The sequence below is a fragment of the Eupeodes corollae genome, chromosome 1, assembly GCF_945859685.1.
Source record: "Eupeodes corollae chromosome 1, idEupCoro1.1, whole genome shotgun sequence".
NCBI lineage: Eukaryota > Metazoa > Arthropoda > Insecta > Diptera > Syrphidae > Eupeodes > Eupeodes corollae.
Genome location: NC_079147.1, coordinates 140,073,635 through 140,099,259, shown reverse-complemented (window position 1 = coordinate 140,099,259; position 25,625 = coordinate 140,073,635). Strand labels below are relative to the sequence as shown.

General features: G+C 33.2%; 1 protein-coding gene across 1 annotated transcript in view; it reads right to left on the bottom strand.

The window, feature by feature from the left end:
* The window catches only part of LOC129941551 (phosphatidylinositol 4-kinase type 2-beta), a 56,932-nt gene that overhangs the window by 5,757 nt on the left and 25,550 nt on the right, over positions 1-25,625 (bottom strand). Inside the window, exons 3-8 of the mRNA XM_056050226.1 lie at positions 18,002-18,120; positions 17,575-17,705; positions 17,310-17,505; positions 16,615-17,247; positions 12,187-12,326; positions 12,031-12,123 (exon numbers count right to left, since the gene is read on the bottom strand). Coding sequence (XP_055906201.1) covers positions 12,048-12,123; positions 12,187-12,326; positions 16,615-17,247; positions 17,310-17,505; positions 17,575-17,705; positions 18,002-18,120 — 1,295 coding nt within the window. The 3' untranslated portion in view covers positions 12,031-12,047. The remainder of the gene's footprint in view (positions 1-12,030; positions 12,124-12,186; positions 12,327-16,614; positions 17,248-17,309; positions 17,506-17,574; positions 17,706-18,001; positions 18,121-25,625) is intronic.

Here is a 25,625-nt window from a genome sequence, read left to right as displayed (position 1 = left end):
AAAGAACATTACTCACAATTGACTCAAACAGTTTAGGTATCACAGATAGTTTCGCAATGGGCCTATAGTTCATTATTTCATTCTTTGGGCCTTTTTTGTGTATGGGAATAATAAATGAACTTTTCCAGATAACAGGAAAAATTGAACTTTTTAAGGATGCATTGAAGAGAACACATAACGGATATGACAAATAAGAAGCACATTTTTTTAATATATAAGATGGAACACCATCGGGGCCTGGAGTAAAGCACTCATCGAGTTTTAAAATATGTTGAGCAACTGTGTCTTCACTTATTTCAAAATTAATTGCGTTTAAATGAGTAAAGCTGTCAGAAGAAGAAGAAAAAGAAGAGGAATTATTAAAGTCTGATTCTTCAAATGCTACTTTGAATTGATTAGCAAACATGTTTGCAATAATCTTTGGATCATGACTAGTTGACGAATTATTTGACATCGAATTCGGATAGCCACATGTTTTCCTTTTATTATTAACGAAATTCCAGAAACTATCTGGATTAGATTTAATACCATGTTCTATTTTACAAATGTAATCGTCATATAGAATGTTAGAATAATCAGAAAAGAGTTGTTTTAGAATTAAGAAAGTTCTGTAATCATCGTCAGTTCTAGTTATGTTATATTTTACCCAAGCTTTGTTCCTTTTATTTTTTAAGTTTTTAATACGCGTATCAAACCATGGTGGTGCATTTGAAGCAAAACGTGATCTTTTTAAAGGAATAGTTTCGTAAAAGCAGTTAAAAAGAGTTCTATAAAAATTATTACACATATCCTCAATATTACAATTACAAAATAATTGATTCCAATTTACAGTTATTAACATATCAAAAAGATCTACAAAATTACATTTAGAAAAGTCAAATTCAAGTTTGTTGTTATTATTGTTATTGTAAGGAGAAGACATGTTTAAACCTAGTGAAATATCTAATGCAGGATGATGTCGATCTTCGTCTATTAGTTTTACAGTAGCAGGTAAAACAGCAATTTCGTTGTTAATTGTATCGACGAAAAACACTAAGTCAAGAATTTTTCCAAAACGATTTCTCATTCCATTGAATTGACTTAAACCACACGATGACATACCATCTATACATGTTAGTTCATTAAGGCTGGACGCATTTATTGGAACATGGAAGTTGTCGTCATCAATTTTTGTCCAGTTAAGGTTTGGTAGATTAAAGTCACCTACGATCAAAATTTCATCTTCGGGTTCCATAAGTACATAAATATTTTCTATGCAGTCATTAATCTTTTCATAAGCCTCATTGTTTGAACTTGGAGGAATATACGCAGAGATAATAAATAAATGGCCAGATTTCAACTTGATTTTGATACATAGAGCTTCGACACCTGTGGCTCGAAAGTCATCTATCAGGTAACACGTAAGTGAGGTCTTGATCGCAAAAAGAATTCCTCCTCCGACAACATTGTCAAGAGGTGTAAGGTAGAGCAAGGTGTCCAGTGTCGCAGATGGGGTCGTGCGAAGCAATCGGCTTATACATAGGCAGGCTGAACGTTGGACTTTATTTAAATTATCCCTATTTATACCTTTCTCTAAAGCAGTCCACCATATTGCCACACCGTACGTTAAAATCGGTCTGATTACCGATATGTATAGCCAATGCGTGATTCTGGGTTGTAAACCCCATTTATTACCAATAGCTTTTTTGCAAGAAAAGAGAGCTACAATAGCTTTTTTGACTCTTTCCTGTACGTTGCGTTTCCAATTTAGTTTTTTGTCTAAGACAAGACCTAGGTATTTAGCCTCGTCTGAGAATTTTAATTGGATTCCTTTAATATAAGGAGGGTTGACAAATGGAATTTTGTATCTCCTCGAAAATAAGACCAGATCAGTTTTGTGTGGGTTAACACCCAGTCCACACCGATCAGCCCAAAGTATTAGTCTGTCTAAGGCATTTTGTAAGAGTTCTTTTAGGATATTAAGATGCTTTCCTGAAACTGCCATAGCAACGTCGTCCGCATAAGCTATCACTCTGAAACCCTCCGCATTAAGACTAGTTAGGATTTCATTCACCACTAGGTTCCAGAGGAGAGGGGATAGAACACCACCTTGCGGTGTCCCTCTACTAACGAATCGTCTGCTAGAAGAGTTGCCCAGTTTTGAGTTAATTATTCTGCTAGTAAGCATTAAATTAATTAACTCCCGAAGCGAACTCTCTACATTTAGAGATGTCAAGGAAAGCAACCATAGTGACCTCTTTATGATGGAGGGAATATTCGATGGTGCGTACTAAAGTGTGTAACGCTGTTTCCACCAAGATACCTTTACAGTAGGCATGTTGAGACGAAGACAGAAGTCTTGTATCGATACGTGCCCTTAAATGGATATCAATCAATCTTTCCAGGGTCTTAAGAAGGAATGATGATAGACTTATAGGTCGTAGATCTTTAGGATTGACTTATGGAAATGTGTGATAAAAGGTAAAGTTTTATTAGTGGCAAAGATTCATTTAACTTTTGTTTTTTATTTTAGTTTTGTGCAGAACTTTCGCCTTTCTAAGAGGGCTTTTTTGTATGTATTAAATGTCATACAAGATGAACTCTCTGCTCCTTTAAGATCGACTACAGTTCCAGCCATTCTGAAACTCATTCAATTGTGACGAAAGTCTCTGCCACAAATTGTTGGATGTTTGCTTGGCGTCCGGAGTTTTCAAATGTCCTTTGGCCAAATCAGGATGAGCACACAAAAACTCCACCAACATCTCAAACTGTTTTTGCTTTGTATGCACATTTCTTTCCCTGCAATTCAACTTATTTGCTTAAATTGATATTATAATTAAGATTTTCAAAAAAAAACTTACATTTTAAGACTCTCCTTCTCAATTCCGTTATCACATTAGCTGTACAAACAAACTGTCCGTATTAGAATGCTTTTGACGTTTAAATAGTGTTGGCAGGTACGAACATTCCACTTTCGGAATTATCATTCCGAAAGTAGTAGATTTCATTCCGCTTTAGAAATAGAGAGTACAAAATATTCGTTTTCGGAAATTTCCACTTTCGGAACGAAATACAGAGGAGGGCCCCAGATACAAAAGTAATAACAAAGTGCAATTTAAGTAAGTTCATGGTTGCTATTTTATAGAATTTCCATAGTTGGTACAATTCATTTTTTGGACAATTTAAAAAAAAGAAAAAACTACAGTAATAAATGGTCAATTTCGTATTCGTATCCTGTTTGAATAAGTCAAAAAATTTGTCTTTAATATTTTGTGGCATAACGTTTTTAAGTAATTTCAGCTTACAATCCTCTTGGCATTGACCTTACCAGTTTTTCAGTTGTTTTCGAGGTTATTTTATAGTGTCTATTCATAGGGAATTTTCTCCTTCAAGTCGTTTTTGTTCTTAATGGTGCATTTTTGGATTTTGCGTTTCGGGTCGTCTCATAAATTTTAAAGAGAAGTCACATGCGGGTTACATTTACTTTGGGTCGTTATCCTGATAAAAAGTAAAGTTGTTTTCTAGACCCATTTCTGCAGCACTATCTTTTAAATTCTCCTTCAGGACATCGATGTAGATCTTGTGATTCATATTTCCTTCAATTATGTGCAGTTTCCCAACTCCAGGCGCTGAAAAACAACCCCACACCATTACCGACCCACCACCATGTTTAACGGTTGATCAAGTGTTTTGCGGAAGGTATTCAGTATTCGGCTTATGCCAAACCATTTGTCTGCCATCCGAGCCATGAATACTGACATTTGACTCATCTGTGAAAATAACCGTTTTCCAGAAGTCAAAGTCATTTGTTTGGTATTCTTTGGTGAATTCAAGTTTAAGTCTGTTGAAATTATTAATAAATGGTTTTTTTTGCGGTACTCTTCCGTTGAAACCATGTTCCAGTATATAATTTCGCAACGTTTCAGTGCAAAATTGTTTTTCCAGGGATTGATTCCGAAGATTCTGTGCCAATTTTGGTGCACTTCTTGTCATATAGTGAGGCAAGTTTTCAATCCTTTTTTTGCTTGTCAAATCGGTTAACAGTACTTTGAACCGTTGAATTAGCTCGATTAACTAAAGATGAGCTCTGTTTAAAAGATTTACCTTCTTGCTTTTCTTTCCATTGTTGTTAAATTCTGAGACGAATTGTCTAAAACGCTTTTAAAAATTCTAAATAACTTTAGAATACTGTACTTAGTAAATGATTTTTACCAATTAAGAAAATTTGATAAAATATATCAACCATGAATACACACTTAACATGCATGTGGTATTAATGTCCTACTTCAAGCCATTTAAGATCAGGAGAACATTCCAATGTTTTAGAAGGGGTACTAATATGAAATTGATACACTGTATACATATGTATAAGGCTTTTTGAGGCTATCTAAACTTATGAAGTAGCCTTTTTTAATAAATTTCGTGATGCTGCTACAAATGTATTATTCTTTTCTTCAATACTCAGTTGAAATATTTATATTATTTCATATAATATTCGAAAAAAAAACTTAGATTTCACCTGTCTTGCAAAAATCTATAAGAAACGCTAAACCATTTTTGGTAAAACGGTTGTTAACAGAAAAAGGCAAAACTGTTTGAAAGTAAGTTAAGGTAAGATACTAAAATGCTTTAAACTGTATCTTAAAGAGAAAGTTACTTTTTTTTGTTTTTAGCGTATTTTAAAAACATGAATTTGGGACATTTTAATCTTTTGAAAAGACATTCTTTTGATGGTGCAATAGAAAAAAAAACGTAATTTGTATCGACGAGTGTTATCGTTCCCTATCATTTTCATTTTTTCTTTAAATCTGTTGGGTTGGGTACAGACTATTTCCAACTATTTACCTATTAAAGATTGGAATGCAGTGCATAGTAATTATGAACGTATTGCAAGTTTTTACCCTGATTAACACCAAAAGAGATAATGGTTTGAAAATAAATTCGAACATATTGGATGAGTTAGCAGGAGATATGAGTGAGTATTTGTCAATAAACACAAAGCTATGCACTAAGAACAGAGCACTTCATACCCAAAAGAGTTTTCTAACTCGCTTAAGCCTCCGGTGTGCCTTAAGCCAGTAATACCTCTGCGAAATTAAGATGAACTTTGACTATGCACAAGAATCGTATAACTCAATTTGTGCTATTACCTTAACCGGCGCAGTTCGAAAGGGCGAAAATGTAATTCTTCCTCGATTCCTAATAATTCCTACAGTTCCACCATTTCAATTCAAAAGGCTTCCTGTAGGTGAAACTATAACTACCTCCATTTAAAAAAAAAAAAAAAAAAAAAAAAAAAACATCAAATTTTTGGAGAAGAATAATTATTACAAAAATGGACACCGTTGGAATTCGCTTTAATTTGCAAGGAAATAAAGAACGGAACAAGAAAATTGAACGCAGAAGAATAAGAGATAATTCCAAAATAATGGAGCTGAGTGAGAAAAGGTTTGTACATATAAAGGGTGAATTTTTAGATATTATCTTTTTGGCAACACTTTTTTAGTTGTTTCCGAGGTTATTTTATAGTGTCTATTCATAGAGATTTTTTTTGGATTCTGCGTTTCGGGTCGTCTCATAAATTTTAAAGAGAAGTCACATGCGGGTTACATTTACTTTGGGTCGTTATCCTGATAAAAAGTAAAGTTGTTTTCTAGACCCATTTCTGCAGCACTATCTTTTAAATTCTCCTTCAGGACATCGATGTAGATCTTGTGATTCATATTTCCTTCAATTATGTGCAGTTTCCCAACTCCAGGCGCTGAAAAACAACCCCACACCATTACCGACCCACCACCATGTTTAACGGTTAATCAAGTGTTTTGCGGAAGGTATTCAGTATTCGGCTTATGCCAAACCATTTGTCTGCCATCCGAGCCATGAATACTGACATTTTACTCATCAGAAGTCAAAGTCGTTTGTTTGGTATTCTTTGGTGAATTCAAGCCGTTTAAGTCTGTTGAAATGATTAATAAATGTTTTTTTTTTGCGGTACTCTTCCGTTGAAACCATGTTCCAGTATATAATTTCGCAACGTTTCAGTGCAAAATTGCTTTTCCAGGGATTGATTCCGAAGATTCTGTGCCAATTTTGGTGCTTGTCATATAGTGAGGCAAGTTTTCAATCCTTTTTTTGATTGTCAAATCGGTTAACAGTACTTTGAACCGTTGAATTAGCTCGATTAACTAAAGATGAACTCTGTTTAAAAGATTTACCTTCTTGATTTTCTTTCCATTGTTGTTAAATTCTGAGACGAATTGTCTAAAACGCTTTTAAAAATTCTAAATAACTTTAGAATACTTTACTTAGTAAATGATTTTTACCAATTAAGAAAATTTGATAAAATATATCAACCATGAATACACACTTAACATGCATGTGGTATTAATGTCCTACTTCAAGCCATTTAAGATCAGGAGAACATTCAATGTTTTAGAAGGGGTACTAATATGAAATTGATACACTGTATACATATGTATAAGGCTTTTTGAGGCTATCTAAACTTATGAAGTAGCCTTTTTTAATAAATTTCGTGATGCTGCTACAAATGTATTATTCTTTTCTTCAATACTCAGTTGAAATATTTATATTATTTCATATAATATTCGAAAAAAAAAACTTAGATTTCACCTGTCTTGCAAAAATCTATAAGAAACGCTAAACCATTTTTGGTAAGTTTTGCAAGTTTTTACCCTGATTAACACCAAAAGAGATAATGATTTGAAAATAAATTCAAACATATTGGATGAGTTAGCAGGAGATATGAGTGAGTATTTGTCAATAAACACAAAGCTATGCATGCACTAAGAACAGAGCACTTCATACCCAAGAGAGTTTCTTAACTCGCTTAAGCTCTCCGGTGTGCCTTAAGCCAGTAATACCTCTGCGAAATTTAGATGAACTTTCACTATGCACAAGAATCGTATAACTCAATTTGTGCTATTACCTTAACCGGCGCAGTTCGAAAGGGCGAAAATGTAATTCTTCCTCGATTCCTAATAATTCCTACAGTTCCACCATTTCAATTCAAAAGGCTTCCTGTAGGTGAAACTATAACTATCCCATTAAAAAAAAAAAAAAAAAAAAAAAACATTAAATTTTTGGAGAAGAATAATTATTACAAAAATGGACACCGTTGGAATTCGCTTTAATTTGCAAGGAAATGAAGAACGGTACTAGAAAATTGAACGGAGAAGAATAAGAGATAATTCCAAAATAATGGAGCTGAGTGAGAAAAGGTTTGTACATATAAAGGGTGAATTTTTAGATATTATCTTTTTGGCAACACTTTTTTAAACAGCTGAAACACGATTCGTGTCTTCAGTTTGGTCTGTAATTAAACAATAAATCGTCTGACAAACGAACAACGCTTGCAAATTATTGAATTTTATTACCAAAATCCGTGCTCTGTGAAAGTTCATCGCGCGCTTCTTCCATTTTAAGCCTAGTACATACTTCCTCGTGAAGTGAACGTTCGCCAGTGGAGAAAGTGAACTTTTGACATTGCTCACTGGTACACACTTGTGAGTACACGTTGTGAACATTTGACTTCAGCTTCACCAACAGTTCCCGTACATTTTGCACGTGAATTGCCCGTGAACGAAAACTCTCCACTTTGTTCTCCACTCAGCTTCACGAGCAAGTTCACGGGTGAACCCAAAAATTGAAATTTGTATGGGTTCACGAGATGGTTCACAAGTATGTACTAGGCTTTATAGTCAGTTTAATCGACCCACTGAAGCTATACGGGCTATTGTGACTAAATTTCGCACCAAATTTTCATTGTTGGACATTTAACCACCAACACGCTTACGTTGAGTTCAAACTGAAGAAAATATCGCAGCTGCATCGACCAGTGTTAATGATGACTATAAATTATCGATTCGTCACCGTTCGCAGCAATTGGGCCTCTGTTACTCAACAACGTGCAAAATTTTGCGGAAGTATTTACATGTGATGCCTTTCAAAATACAGCTGGTGCAAGAATTGAAGCCGAACGACATACTGCAACGTAAACTTTTTGGTGAATGGGCTGTTGGAAAGTTGGCCGAAGATGTTTTCAGCGACGAAGCTCATTTTTGGCTCAATGTGTATGTAAATAAGCAGAATTGTCGATTTTGGAGTGAATATCTGCCAGAAGAAGCGCAAGAGCAACAAATGCATCGAGAAGAAGTCACCGTTTGGTGCGGTTTATTGACTAATTGCATCATTGGACCGTACTTCTTCAAAGGTGATGCGAATCGTAACGTAACTGTAAATGGTGAGGGCTACCGCAAGATGATATCCAATTTTTATTTTGCCAAATGCACAAAATGTCAACAAGACGGTGCCACATTCCACACAGCACGCGCAACAATAGACTTATTGAGAGGTAGTTCGGTAAACTTTTTATTTCACGTCGGGACTGGTCAATTGGCAGCCTAGGTCGTGCGATTTAACGATCTTAGACTATTTTTTGTGGGGTATCGTGAGATACCGGCCGAAATGTTGGAAAGAGTATGCTAAAATAGGACTAAGTGGATGTACCATTTGAGGCGTAGTCAAGGTCAACATTTGCATGAAATAACCTTCAAGCATTAAATTATATAGACCGCACTATCGATTCAAATAAAGATTTCATGTGTTTTTCTGAATTGTATGTGTTTTTTTGAAAAACTTTCTTTTAGCTTTTAAAAAATCACCCTTTATATACGATAGAATATTTGAAAAATATATACTTTTGTTTTAGTTTAGTTAAGAACAATCATCTTTCTATAGACGGATTCATGTTCTTACTTAACACCATATCATCCGACATAACTGCTCGCAGAAGACAAAATACTGTTTCGATTATCAAAAAGTTATCAGCAGCATTGAATTTTTTGGCAATAGGAGGTAACCAAAACCAAATCGGTGGTGACAAGACCGCTGGAATTGCACAGCAAACCATGTCAAAAATACTTTCCGATTTGAAAGAGTCATGTGCCCGCTGATGATGAATTTTGAAATGAATGAGGAAGAGAAACAAAAGTCCAAACGCTATTTTTGGCAAAAATTTCGAATTTCCTGTGTAATTGGGTGGTAGATGGAACCCTTATTCAACATTTTACTTACACTTTGACAAAAAAAAATACTTCGCTCGCAAACACATTTGATGTAGTGTGATTATTTTAGATTTTGCCTTGTTTTGAATGCTACCTTCGAGTTACGTAGATCCTCGTTCATTCGAAAGTTCATAAGAATATAGTTGGCACTACTATAACTATTCAATTCTCGTTGGTTCGACAGAAGTCAAATTGATACATAGTACCAATTTTTCGAATTCCAACAATTTCATTGTAGAATCGAGTTACATAGTAAGGCCCCAAGGCCTATTGACTTAAAACTCTTGACTTGAACCAAAGACCTCGGGCATGTCAGTCTAACGTAATAAAGTCAAGGGTACTAAAAAAAACATTGAATTTATAGAAAACTGTTTTTTTTTTAAATATATTTTACATTTATTACTAACATAAAACTAACTGATATATAATAAACTTGCCCCTGGAACGTCTTTATGTGAAATTTAAATTTTCTTTTACTACACGGTTAATCAAGTTTTTCGTACGTTGGTGTTGTATAAAACTCAAAATTAAAGTTTACTGATCAATAAAATTACATAAAAAAGCTAACAAAAAACTTGGATTCGTTCAAAGATTTTTTCGAGAGCTTCGTGATCCATGTTTTATTAAAATTTGTATGTTTTTTTTGTCATGCCAATACTTGAAAACGAATAAAAAGTATTCAACGCAGATTTTTAAGATTTTGCGTTTGTTTTTTTTGTAATGGCATCATTGGCTTGTATTACCTCCATACACTAAAAGGTTTCTCTCGATAAATATCCCATCTCTTCGCCATAAAGAGTATTTGCAGTTCTGATTTATATGTGGTGTATTGAATGCAAAGATTTTATCTGATTCAGGCTAGCTTAAGAATAAATAAAATTGTTTAAATTATGTTTTAAGTTTTAAGTTTACATTTAAGTGAATATTGTTAGAATTTAACGTTTTTAATAAATAATAAAGCCGTGAGAAACAGCTAGTTTATTTATGATCGCAATATGGTTTTGTTTTCTTAGTTTTTAATATGAAATTAATTATTCTTCTTTCAAATGACTGAATCAAAGCCTTAAAGTTAAGTATTAGGTATCTTCGTGATAAAAAAAACAATTTTTTTTTATATTTAATCGAAGTTTAATTTAATGGGTCTTTCTTAAGACTAACTTAACATTTTGTTTAAAAATATAATGAGACCTATTGCAAATGTGCTTGTAAGCACTTATCGTTATGTAGAAACTTTTTTTTATACTTTCTTTAGAAATTGCTATGTTTAAATTCTAGGAAAGTGAATAATAATAAAATTGATTCGTTGCACTATAAGAGTGCAACGATCTTAGGTTCTCATGACCTTGTTTTGAGTTTTGATTTGTTTTTATTCTATATTATGTTTCTTTTGTCGGCACCTGTAACAACTAAACTGTTATGAAAACAAAGGGGGTTAAAATGTAAACCTGTTCATTTTTTAAAAAATACCATTCGGAAATTCTTTGATCGCTTTAGGACATTTTTTTTTAACATCGCTTTAAAGGTTTTAATATTCAAAAACCATTTATTAAATCTCAGTTTTTTTACTCCTTATTCCTGCCATTGATAGCCATTTTTTAAATGTACTACAAATCAGAAGCTTTTAACAAACATTCTTAGCCTTATTGTGAGTTTCACACGGAAAATCATTCACTGGGAAAATTTTCGTTCTTCGGACTTTCAAAAGCTATTGGGAGTTTCACTCGAATAAAATTTCACATCGAATCGGAAATGACAGTTCAAAAAATAGACATGTTCAAAAACCTGAGACCTAAATAAATGTCCCTTCTGTATGATGGAAACAGAGACTGAAATCTAAATCATTTCTTCTTATTAATGAAAAAAATTCAAGAAATTAATGTGGCGCTCTAATTACTAAAACTGTGCCCACTGAATGCAAAAACACTCTTTAAATTCAACCCTCATCGACTTATATGCAAAAAAAAGTAACTTAACGACCACGTATACAAAATTTCCCTCTCCGTTTTAAAACGTATGTGCACTGATGTTTTTAAAATGAACAGATCTTATTGCATGTTTATTTTTTTTTAAGACAAGTGCGAAACAAAATAAATTTAAGTTGTATTTTGATAAAAAAGAAAGTGAAATAATTATGTTTAGCATTGGAATTCGAATTTTATTGGAAGAAGAAGGAAAACGCGAAGAACGAACTGTTCGAAGATCTTTAAGGGATCATTCCAATCTATTGGAGTTGCGCGATTCCTTGTATTTAGTATAAAATTCTTGTCTACATTTTTGTTTATTAAAACAGCCTTTCTTTTTTTTATTGATTTAAGGAGTTGGTTAGTCATTTTCGTTTTGAGGAGTGACTTTAGTAAATTTCAAAAAAGCATTTCGCTTTGGGCTTTATTTAAAGTTTTGCTCCTGAAATATTGGAAAAATTCACTTTTTTTTTGGTCACAAAAAAAAATAAACAAACAACTTACATTTTCCGCTTTGTTCTTCTCCCGGTCTCGTTCGCGACAAAAAAAAACACGGAAAAAATGCTTACAATATGGGGATTTTTTCGAAAATGGGGAATTTTTTCGTCCGAAACTCACAATTAGGGAAAAGGGAAATGAGAATTTTTCCATGTGGAATCTTGTTCCCATGGAACTCACAATAGGGATGATTTAAACAAAGTGTAATGTAAGCATGATTCAGTTGTAATTGTGTTCATATTCCATGACCATAATTTAAGTATGTTTTGTTTTTATTTCAAGGTCAAAGTAAGCCATCAATTTCGGCAAAGTCCATATGCTTTTTGTTGTTTAATGCATACAAGTATACTGTTTTATTGTATTTATTAAACCTTTTATCATTATATAACAATAAGAACAAATTCGATTTTAACTCTTGAGTTAAATATTATTAAATTTAAAAAACATTTATACAATTATAATTTTACATACAAATTGTATATGCATACGTAATAATAAATTTATATTACCTGACTTTGCCTTCTAGTTAGCACCATGAGAAAAATGGGCTTTTATTTTGGAAGCGCTGGGTAAATGAGGATAATCTGCTTTTCGGTTCGCTTCTGTAATTATACATTATTTTAAAAGATAATTCTATAATAAAAAAATTATTAAGTTTAAATTACTTTTCAATGACCACTGCTGGCATTTGGACTAGTTGAACGGGTGATTTACCGTCCTTTAGGGCTTGGGTTAAATTTAAAATTTGGCCTCGCATCACAGACATTTGACGTTCATATAATTTCCTATCGAATCCTTTATCTTGCTGAAATTACACGTAAAAATAAAATTAATATTTAAATTTTGTTGCAAAAAAGTAAAGTAAACATTTTTAGATATAAGCGTAAGCAATATGTCTGAGCAGAATCGCAAGGATTTAAATAACCTGGTTTAAATTCAAACAAAAATTAAAATTAAAATTTTTTGAGACTGTGGCCTTATGTCGAATGGATACCGTTATACTTGTGTTCTTTCTTTCTTCAAAACAAAAAAACGGTTTATCACGTAGATTTGCCAAAAATAGACAAATATTGTCATAAGTTTTCCTATCTCTATGCTTACAAGGAGCGTGTTGACCTTCTATATGAATTTAACACAAGGTGGGAGATGGAGATCAATAAATAAATTAGAAAAAGATGTACAAGATAGAGTGGTAGGTAAGAATGAAAGGAAGATATGTAGAATTGATTGAAGTATAAGATATTGAGTTGGCAGGAAGAGGATGTTAGGCAATGTATCCCAAAGAGAAGTTGGAAGTAGCTTTAAAATATGAGAGCTTAAAAAGTTGAGGTACTCGGATGCAGAATTGTGATCGATATTAGGAACCCAATTTCGAAGCAATTCAAAGAAGCCTGTTGACTTTAGGACTTGCACGAAGCTGGAAAATAATTTAAATTAATGGCAACACGTTTGCCGCTACATTTAGATAGAGTGAAATATTACGAAGGTTTTTGTAAAATTGAGAAGGATGTTAAACTGAGGAGAGGATAGTTCTAAAGCTAGAGTTAGGGTCAAATCTAGTTATTTGACTAGAATTTGGGTAAGAGTTTCAGGATAAGGAAACATGTTTTTTAGGTTTGACGACGTTAGAGAATAGTTTGCATATATAATGTTATGTTCTAGTTTCTCCAGCCAGTAGTATACGTCAGAGAGAAAAAAACTAAACGAGAGAACCAACTTCGACGGTTGCTCTCTTTTTGCCTACAAGCTGCGATTTGCACATAAACTTGCATATGTATTAACTTAATATAAAAAAAAATGTGGGCAACAAATACTTATGCAAGAAGATGTGCATACTCCCCACATTTGAAAAAATGATGACCACCTTTGAAAAATGGCGGATGTAGTCAGCTGCTCAGAGGTGTTGAAAGGAAATTCAAAATTGTAGATGAACAACTTTTTGGTACTCTCATTGTGTTCGTTTGGGAGTAATATCATTCGAATATAAAGTGAAATTACTCTTGTTAGGTTCCAGAACAATGAAGATCTAGAAACAATTCTAAATTAAGCATTTAGAGAAATATAAGTTAGTTATTTGAAGCCAGTGCAAGAGTGCAATAAGAATTAGGACCTAGAAACATAAAACTCTGAAAGCACTACAACTATTATTTTTGTATTATAAGCTGCGTTTATGCGTTTAATTTTCGCTCAGACCGTTGAAAATGCAAAAAAAGACTCAGATTTGTTTAAATTTTCAGAGTTCATCGACTTAATTTTGTCGATGCGAGTTGCAGAAATATTGAAAACGAGAGATACAGAATGTGATTTAAGTAGAAAGAGACTAAATGAAAAAAATGTCAATTTATTATTCTGTTGCCAATTTTCATTGCATAACATTTGTGAATATGTGATAAGCTAGTCTTACTGCTATCCACTAAGCTAGTGGGTTGCTTTTAAAGACTTAACTAGTTAAGCCGAAAAGTACTTTTGTACAAAAGTAAGAATATTTGTATTCTCGAAAGGTCATTGGTTTTGTGAAAAGAATATACAAATTTTTTCTTCAACCAAAATTTAAGGCTTATGCATTATTTTTATAAGTTTTCCATTTCTAACTATTTATATCTTATCTTTCAGTTATATAGCGACAAGGAAAAATCTGTGAATGAAAGTTCTAACTACTTTTTTTCTGAAAGTGCATTGTGGCTTATTCATAGATGTTTGCTAAACTTTTTAGGCTATTCATTAATAAATGCAAATCAAAGTTAAGGACTAACCCTGAATAACTATAAACATAGCAAATGCTGTGTTCAAGTAATTATTTTTGCAGCCAAATTTTATAATTAATTTTGTTGGTGTATAAAAAAGCTTACAAATTAATTAATGACAAATAAATGTTAAGTAAGCAAGTTCCAGAAAATATCGATTAATACCGTAATCTCAGAAGATATGGACATTTTATATTAATATTCCCGGTAAACTGTAGAACTTTATTTTTTCCGCCCTTTATAATTCAATGTAAAATAATTCAATGCAGTATATTTTAGATAATACAGTAGTTAAGTTATTAGTTAAGGTATTGAATGAACATAACACACATTTACAAAAAAGATGTACTCGTTATAAACACAAATAAAGTCTAGTCTAAAAATCCTTAACCTTGTTACACTTTTTCTGAACACATCTTTTTTTGTTTTGGTTGTTAATGCCATCTATCTGTAACTCAGAGAAAGAAAGGGGAAAAACAAATTCACCACGATTTTCCGTTATTATAACGTTTACCGTAATTTTTGACAAACGAAATTGTTTTGCTAGAATTAATTTGTGAAAACCAGAGAGAGAAAGTAATATCAAATGTCTTAACTGGAGTTCTTTCTCTCTCTGCTCTCCGAGGATGTATACACCGATAAGAATTCAACACGCTATAAAAAATGAGAGTAAGAGGTTTCGAAGGGAAGGAGGCAAGGAAATTTGGCTCTCTCGATTAGTTTTTTCTCTCTGGTATACGTAGTATTATGGCTGCTATGCTAGAAGTCTTGGATTCAATCCTTGCCTATTCCAAATACATTTTTTTTACGGGTACTGACTCTAGCGAGAAATTGACAAATCCTCAAAGAGTAATTTTTGTCATGAAAACTTCTTTCTCACACTAGCCGTTTGGATTCGGCATAAAAGGTCCTGTCTATTCTTGACATGACTCGCACATAGGAATGATTGAGAGCTGTAAGGAGCTAGTTAAAGCTATCATTGGTTTTCATCATTGAAAACAAACATTGGAATTTTTTTGACAGGTCGTTTATAGATATCATTAGAAGTTTCTGTCATTGAAAAAAATTCCTGATTGAAATCCACCGACAAAATTTTACTGACAAAAATCTGTCGTTGGAATTGTGTAAAATTGAAACACAAATCAGTAGAACGATTCGTTTCAATTTTGAACTTAAAAGTATCAGCAGTTCAGGAAAATGAATTTCGGTCCGGAAAATAGAAAAATACATTTTTAGAGAAAAATAAATGTGCAATTACACTTTTGTTTATCAAAAATAAATTCTTTGTGAGATTTCCGATCGATAAGTATATAATTTTCATTTCTAATCAAAAGCAAACACCATCAAATATCGATTCAAAATTTGTCGGGGTCGATTTCAATGATAGCTATAACTGGCCCCTAAGTCACTAGTTTATTGTTTTCAACAGACTTGTTGTTTTCAAAGTTGTTGTGTTGTCTAGATCGAGCAGGTGAAATCTTCAGGTATTCGTTGAGGATAATGGAGAACTTTTGTCTTAATAATGCTTAATTGTGGCAATTCTTGGCTAACAGGTTTAATTTATGATATAGAGCTAATAGCTGGTAAGAAAAATTGTTGGGAAATAGATAGAGGTGTGCAAGGAGAAGTATACCAAAAGCCATTATCGATGTATTTTATATAGGGGAATTATGTTGAAGTCGAATTTCATCGAGTTGGGAAATACAAAGACGAGTTTCAATTAATTCTGTACCAATTATATTTATACGGCATTTCCAAGTAAAGCGAAAGTTTGACGGAGACCGAAAATAATATTATTAGATGTACTCTGTAGGTGACAATCAAGATCGGAGCGAAGAAAGTTTAGGTTTTTGTATTTATTCAAATTAGCAATAAAATATTTTTAAAGTGCATAATAACGATTATTAAAATTATTATAACGAGAATCATTTATTATCATTTCAGTTACAGTAGAGCGTTGCTTTTTAATAGCAGAGAATTTAGAAACACACTGTTTGATCAAAATTATTGTCACTTAGTAAAGGGTTCCAATTCACTACCTGAGTTTCAGACATTTAATTTGTTAACGCCGATAGTTTGCTATTTTGCTTTTTGTTGGAAACAGAGGTTACGGTTTTATTTTTTGCATTTTAAAGCGGATAAAATATCCGATATTGAGATTTTTTACTCGAATTGTAATAAAACCCAAATACATATTAAGGTCACAATGGGCAAAAACGAAACGACAGCTTTTGATAGTTGTTAAATAATTACACAATAAAAAAGGTGATGAGTAAGTGCAGTGGTGATGAACAATTATTTGGGTCGAGAAATAATGTAATAATTGAAAAAAAACTGGTTTAATCTTACCCTAAACAAATGCAATAAATCATTGCATAGCTCTTCAACAAAATTCATATCGGATAACGCTGGAAGGACAAGCTGCTTTGTTTCTGCACTAAAAGGCACTTTAGCCTGCGGTAACCATGCCCAATGGTACGGATAAGCACGCCACGAATCTGGATGTTTAAATGGAAAAGCCAATCCATTATCGATGGCGGCAATTTTAATCTCTGGCAATTGAACCACATTCCAACTATTAGTACTATCCGGATTTAGATCTAGTTGTTGCTGTTGTATATCTGGTATTTGCTGACTAGTACCAGGTATGGGAGTTTCGTCTAAATTTGCTATAATGTCATCAGTTGTGGTGGATGTTACAATATCGGTGCGCGATAACTCGGTAGGGTTGTTATCAGTAGAAGTTCTGGTTGGTGTAGATGCACCATTTACTTGCTTAACGATTTTTGGTTGATCATATTTTATTAACCAATTATCGTTGCCACGATCCGTGTTTCGTATGATGTAGTCTAATACCACCAATCTTTCAAATTGCAATTGAAAAGATTTGGCTAACACAGATGTAAGCGCTTCATTTTCAAAACGTCGCAGCCAATAGTCAGCATCCCTATAGCCTTGAACGAATATTTGAAATGATCCTTTCTGTAATTAAAAAATGTATTGTATTTTAATCTTGATTGAAAAAAAAATTACAAACAACTCACTTTCAGAGGTAAACTCATTCGATTGAATTTAGCTGATGGGAAGTGCTCTTTGATTTGTTTTTTTAATTTAGCTTTTCGTCTATCGATTCGAGCATAATTAAATGTTTCAGCTACTAATCGAACTATTCGTGTATTAGGAACCACGCCTAATTTAAGTTTTTGGTCAACTAGACTTGCACCAGCTTCTGAGAGATATCTATTGATTAAAATATAAACATAATATGAGTATTATTTTATGACTGTACGCAGTCAAATAATATTTTACCCTTGATTAGGAATTAAACAAGCGCGTCCAAAACAACACGGACAACATAGTTTGTGCATCCATTTTGTCCATTTCGGGTTCATTCGCCCATAGGGTTCTTCATCTTTGGGCTTGAATACCGCAACCACTTTCTGTGAATTATTTATTTCAATAAATGTGGAAATGTTTTTAACATTGAAGTAATTTTTATAATAAAATGTTCGATTCACATCCAAAACTCTTTCAATGAGCTTACATGAAAGAATTCCCCGAATTGGAATCAATATGCAAGCATTTATTATCGCTTCTTAAAAAATGTTCGCTCTAAAATTAATAACTTAAAATTTATAAAGCGTATTTTAGAAGCTTACTGTTAGAAACCGTTTGTTCTATATATAATTAACTTATACTCATTAAAGATGAATGCTTTTATTAAAATAAAACTTACCCCCGCTGGATTTTTAACAAAGTAGGAACCACTGCTTCCTTGGTATATTCTTTCTGGATATATACCATGTTCAATAGCTATTTCAGCCTGTGTTATTATTTCGTTAAATTCTGGATCATCTGTAAGATGTAAAAAAAGTTATATGTTAGCGTTGATATACAATATTTTTAATAGTTCTGTTTTTATTCACTAAGGTCATAGGCTACAATTTTAGCATGTATGCGTTTTTAGTCGTTTTTTAATTGTAACTTACTAAAAAAATTCGTTCTTAATATAATAATTTTGTGGCGTTTAACGCGAAACTGTAAAATATCAACTGGAAATATCCGCATCCTTTTGTTTCAAAGTGCATGAACTGAAGAATATTCAAATTAAAGCATTTTCTTGTAAATCGATAATTGAAAATGTTTTAAATTATTAAAGAGAGAATACCACCAAATCATAATCATATGGTTGTTGTATCATGCAACTTTAATAAACTTTCAACTGGTCAAGATATAAAATTAATTCTATAAGTCAGTGGGAAATTTCAATAAATCAATACATATGTACTTTTTTTGTTGTGTCCTTCTTCTCGTTAACGGGTTTTCATTCCGATGTACTTTTTTTGTTGTGGCCTTCTTCTCGTTAACGGGTTTTCATTCCGATTACTTTAGCAGCAATAAATAATAAATATATACTTTGTTCTTTCTCATCGTTATGGCGAAGATTGTGACTAGGCTGCCTTGGCTCAGTCATGTCAGGCCAGCTTTTTTAATTTGTTTTATAATTTAAATACACTCAAGGGGTTATTAATACCCTTAAAATGTTTACTTTTAAACGCATAGCGAGCGTAAGGAAAATATGGAAGGATTTAAGAGGAAATACCGATGCACAATAGTCTTAAAGTTTTGAATATTAAAACGGGAGAGAAAAACATTCCTGAAAGTGCGAATATTACTGCTGAATTGTTTGAGAGGGGGGGGGGGGGGAGGTTATTGTACAGAACATTGTTTGTAAAAAAAATTGGTAAAACAACAAAAGTCGTTACATTGCGACGTTTTTCAAGTGAGGTAAATGTATCGATTATAGTTCACAACTTCAAATTCAAATTTTTGGATAATACCCACAAATTAAAATGTACCACAGCGCATCTTTGAACACCAATATTTGTTTTAATTGTATCTTGCTGATTAATAATAATTAGTTAAAGAAATTCAATTTTCTAATAATTTTATATGTTTTTATCATTGCTGGCATTTTATAGATTTTTTCTTCGAATTTTGTCTGTAAATACGTCACATAGGATTCATTTGTAAACCGCAATAGAACATCTAACAAAAAAGTATTTTTTTTCAAAAATAATTTTTAATACTATGTTCCACGTAACATTTGATGTACAGATATGGACATTAAAATAGACACAGATACTGTTGCTAGGAGTGAAACCAAATTAAAAAAACAACATGCATTAGAAGTAGCTTTAACCGTTATTATAAAAAAGTTAGACTCTCTTAAATGCAAAATAACATGGGTTTAATTTTTGTTTGGTTGTTGATTGTTTGGAGATGAACCGTTCCTTAAGTAAGACTGTGTTTTTGGTGGACATTGAAATAGAAACACATTGAAACACAGAATTAAATATTTAACCAGTATCAAAAATATTAGTTTTTAATACTTTTTTTTTAATTTTTATAAAACAATAATTTCACTTTAGGAAGTAAATTCAAATTATTTTAATATTATTAATTAAAATATTGGTCGCGGTAAGCATTGTTCCCTAAAAGAGAAAGCTGTCATTTTAGTTCTACGAAGTGAGGGAAAATCTTTGAGGAAAATAGCCAGAATAATGAGCAAATCTCTCAAGTAGATTGCAAAAGCAATTAAACCAATTGAGCCAAAAAACAGCTGGGAAAACCAAGCAAAACAACCCCAAGAGAAGAATGGAAGATCATTGCTCCTCCAAAAAAAAGATCCTTGCAAGTCTATAAGGGAAATAAAAAACAAACTACAGCTTCCAATAACTTTCAGAACTGTTTATAGAAGACTTGTTGAAGCTAATTTGTACGGAAGGATCACAAGAATGGTGTCTTTTCTTTTCTTCCCCTTAAGGAACAAAATATAACAACGCAGTTTAAAGTCGCCCGCAATCATTTATATTGGAGAGGGCCAAAAGGACGCAGGAGGAGGATGGACGAAACAATGGCAAATTTGTTTGGAAGTAAAGTTAGAAGGCTTCTTTTGAAAGGGCTAAATCCCAAATACATCTAGAAAACGGTTAAGAATGGCGGCGGCAGTATCATACTTTGGGGTTAATTTTCTTGATATGGCGTTCGACCAATATATTTGATTGAGAGTAAAATGGATCAAAATATAAAGGTAAATATCATAAAGGATACAATGCTGACTTATGCGGACTAGAACATGCCTCTCAAAGTTTCCTACAGCAGGACTATGACCCTAATTAATTTTTTTTGTTTAAATCTGTGTATCTATTTTAATGTAAACGAAATTTGTTTCTTTTTTTACATTTATGAATTGAAAATATTTTAAGTTATAATTTTACTATAAATAATGGATAGTTTTAATTTGAAAGAAAAAAAATAAGAAAATGATATTATGAAAATATTTTTTCCTTTTAAACAAAGGTGTCATATACCCGTTTTGGAAGGAAGTCATCCAAATTAGTTGTCCATATTTCATTTTCGACTCCAACAAGTTCTTTGGCAGTTATATGACCTTATCGTTTCTGAATACATTTTAGTTTTTCATCGGTAGGTTGAAATGTCGAAAAATTATGACAGCCAGTAGTGCTTTTCCGTCTGCTTGTAAGTTTTAAAATACAATCATTGTACTAAAATGCAACAAGTTATTGTTTTTAAGGTTCAGCCCGCGTGTTGAAATATGATGGCATCAACGAAATCATCATAGCATGTCTACAGCTACTTCCTGTACTTTGATGAGTGCGGTCAGTGTGAATGGAAAACTTTAATGAGAAACCCGTTGAACTCTCATGCAGCGGGTTAATTTATCTCTCGGGATGCGAGATACAACCACTTGATCTGGCTTTTTTAACCATTTCCCTCCACTTGTAGAAAGAAAATCTCTTTAGTTCTTTCTCAGTTTGACCATTTCCAATTTTGTCGGGAGCTGGAGCAAATTCTCTAGTGGATCCGTTACTTCAACCCTATGATTTGGCACTTAGAAGAAGTAACCATTGCTTTACTATTATATACTAACCATTAGTTTGAAGAAATATAAACGAGTTAGAAAAGTCTTCACGTATGGGTTATAAAACTATTTGGGGCACTATTTTGAAGTTATATTCATACAAAAATATATTTTCGACTTACGTGAAAGAAATTTTCCATTAAATTTCAATTTAACTAATTTGATAAACGCTCAAAAATCATTCATAAATAAGTAAGAAAAATTAAAACTGAATAATATAGCAAAGAAATAAAATAATGTATGAAAACATTCTGGGGTACAAATGGACCCCATGACATTATTGTACCGATTTTTTCCGGTATGTAAATTTGTTTCAGGACACCTGCCTAAAAAATGCCAGTTATATTCAAGTTTTAGACGAATGAAAGCCGTCGTCGGTCAGAGAAATCCTAAACACCTAAATTTTCGGCAATATCGAATATGTCATCAATCCATAAGAGGTAATATGGGATACACAAACGAATAACATTCGTGAACTGGGTGGTCCTAATCTAAATATCGTGAACACTCTTGGAGCTGAAACGCTAGCAGCACATTTTAAGACTCTTTTGTCGGCTGAGGTTAATCACCATACTTTTTATTATGCTTTACCCAACGTGGTAGTTGATGAATTGGATTGTAAAATATATTTGTCTGAACTCGATGCTTCACTTCATAAGATGAAAAAGAATAAAGGTCCTGGCATAGATGGAATTCCAGTAGAATTCTACAAAAAATAGCACAGTTCAATTCAAGAATTCACACCTCAACAGATTATACAGTGTGCCACACAACCTAAACAAAGCAGTTCTTTTTGCAATTCACAAGAGCGGTAATACCACACCGGAAAACTACAGAGGAATTTCTATTTTAAGCACTTTGAGGAAGATTCTTACTTAGATTCCAAACGAAAGGCTTAACAAATGGATCGAAGAAAAAAACCTTTTAAGTATGTTCCAAGCTGGTTTTCGATCGGGCTTCTCACCATGGATCAAATATTTTCTTTGGCAAGCATTGCTAGAAAATCTAATGATTAAAAGAAAAAAACTATACACTTGCTTCGTAGATTTTAAGGCAGCATTTGACAAAGTTAATACACAGGTTTTGCTGTACAAGCTTTCAACGATAGGAATCTCCCGAAAATTTTGACCTGATACTCTAAATGTCTTGCTTCATGTAGTGCATCTGTATGTGATGGAACGGACTTTTCAAAATGGTTTGAAACAACTGCAGGTGTTCCACAGGGCTGTATTTTAAGCCCATTATTTATTTATTTATTTATCTACAAGCTTAAAGCTAACAGATTTGATCTTAAAAATGTAAATATTACAAAATTATATTAAAAAGTAAACAATAAAAGCAAATTGGCCTTAAACAAATCCCTAGAATTACTTATTTGAATTGCCTTATATATCTACAAATCGGTTCATTAATACCGTAGCTTATTCTGTGAAAAGATTCAAACAGAAATTTTCTACCACGCAAAACGCTTGACGGAACATAAATTGGTACAACTTAAAGCAAAGATGGACAACGTACGTGATAACATAAAATATCCCTCACAAATTATACCATGAATTTTTCTTCTTGATTCAAGAGACTTAATACCTAGAAAAAGGCATCTTGGTTTATAATCTGGGATAGAAGTCCACTTCATCTTATTAAATATGAATCTAGTAAACCGCCTCTGAACCTTTTCTAAACGATCGGATCAGGTCTTAAAACCCGAATTCCAAATGACATCTATATATTCCAATATGGATTTCACAAGAGATATTTATAGGCATAGTAATGCGTAAGGATCACTGAAACCAACACAATTACGTTTTATAAATCCTACAGTTGAGTTAGATCTTCCAACTACATAATCCATGTGACTTTTAAAGGAATAATTTTTGTCCAATATAATACCTAAATCTTTTATGTTTTCTACACAAGATAATACATTAGAATCGATCGCGTAGTCAAAGCTAATGTGGATATAGGACCTATAGAAGGAGATAGCATTACATTTTTTTGTATTTAATTTTAAACAATTTAATTTACACCATTCGGAGACATGGTTAAGGTCGTCCTGTAGCAGCTTGCAATCATAGAGGCAATTGATTTTTAAGAAGAGTTTCAAATCAGCGTAAAGGAGGTATTGACAATATTTTATCACTGCAGTTATATCATTTATAAAAATATTAAAGAGGAGCGGACCCAAATGACTTAATTCAGGAACACCTGAGCTGCATTGAATAGATCTCGAAAAAGTGTTATTTATTATGACTTTTTGCGATCTTCCCATTTGATAAGATGACAGCCAATCAAGAAGAGTAGAATGTAAACCATAAAGTTTTAATTTTATATTAAAGTGGAATGATCCACCGAATCAAAAGCTTTACTGAAATCGGTATATATCGCATCTACTTGATTCTTACTTTCAAACGAATTTAACACATAATTTGAGAAAAGAGCTAAATTAGTTATTGTAGAACAACCGGAAACATAGCCATGTTGTCCGTCAGAAATATGCTCTCGGGTTATGAATTCCAATTTATTTTTTTACCAGGTTCTCAAACAATTTAGGGATGGCAGACAACTTGGAAATACCACGATAGTTCTCAATTTTATTTTTAGGTCCAGATTTATGAATTGGCACAAGATAAGATATTTTCAGCACAATTTTTTAAGAAAAAAGCGGGTATACCATCAGCTCCAGGTATATAGTTTTGGGCTTTATAGACTGGAGTCCTGAATAAATTTCTTCTAAACTGAGTTGTAATCCTCTGATATCAACGCTACAGGTTGAATTATCTAAGAATGTACTATAACTGTAATTTCTAGCAGGTGAATAAACGGATTGAAAAAAGTCAGCAAATAGACAAAGTATTGATGATGTGTCTGATGCTTCAGTGTCCCCAAATGTCATTTGCTTTGGGTAGCCTGACGTATTTCTTTTCACATTTATATATGTATGTCCAAAACGAACATTGCACTGATTCATTTGATAAATACGTGTACAGTTTAAATTCAATAAATAGTTCCTTATGGTGAAGAGATTCATTAAGTAAAGAAAAGGGAACAATTGAGATTTTTGAATTAAGAAATTCATTACATACAAAAATTAAGTCTAACAAATTATTTAAAGAATTATGAATACAATAATTGAATAAAGAGAATCAATTAAATAGAATTCATAATCTTTCATCAAATTACATGCAATGAATAAATTATCATCTTCAGACCACTTCCATACAATGTTAGATAAATTAAAATCACCAAAACAACAAACATTATCAAAATACTTACTTACTTAAGGTGGCGCTACAGTCCTGTGTGAACTAGGGCCTCACCCAACAAACTTCTCCATCTAGCTCGGTCCCTAGCTAGATGTCTTCAGTTGGGTGAGATCACCTTCCACTTGTGCGCGCCACCTGATCCGCGGTCTTCCTCTACTGCGCTGTCCTGTGGGTGCGGATTCGAAGGCTTTCCGGGCCGGAGCATTGGTTTCCATGCGCTCTACGTGACCCAGCCATCTTAGTTGTTGGACTTTTACTCTTCTGGCTAAGTCTACGTCGCTGTACAGCCCGTACAGTTCGTCGTTCCATCTTCTCCTCCACTCCCCTTCGATGCATACGGGACCGTAGATCACACGAAGAACTTTTCTCTCGAACCGACCCAAGGTGCTTTCATCCGCTTTTGTCATGGTCCATGCTTCTGCACCGTATAGCAGGACGGGGATGATAAGGGTCTTATATAGCAACACTTTGGTCCCTCGAGAGAGGACTTTACCATTCAATTGCTTTCTTAGTCCAAAGAAACAGCGGTTAGCAAGAGTTATTCTGCGTTTGATCTCAGCGCTGGTGTTGTTTTCTGCGTTTACAGCGGAGCCTAGGTAGACGAAGTCCTTGACTACCTCAAAGTTACGTCTTTCGATTGTGACGTTTTGACCAGAACGTCGGTGTTGTATGTCCTTTCTAGACGACAGCATGTACTTTGTTTTGCCCTCATTAACCGTTAAACCCATTTTTGCCGCTTCTGCCTCAATACTCACAAAAGCCCCATTGACATCACGCTGAGTTCTTCCGATTATGTCAATGTCATCAGCATATGCCAGTAATTGGACAGACTTTTGAAAGACAGTGCCTCTAGTGTGAGCTCTGCACTATACTTTCAAGCACGATGTTAAAAAAATTGCATGACAGCGCATCACCTTGTCTAAAGCCTTTTTTGACATCAAAAGGTTCTGTTAAGTTGTTTCCAACCTTTATGGAGCAGCGTGAATTCTCTTAATGGTCATCCTGCACAAACGGATGAGTTTGACAGGGATGCCACAACTAGACATGGCTCTATACAGCTCGTCCCTGTAGATGCTGCCATATGCGGCCTTGAAATCGATGAAAAGATGGTGGGTGTCGATTTGGTGTTCTTGAGTTTTTTCCAGGATCTG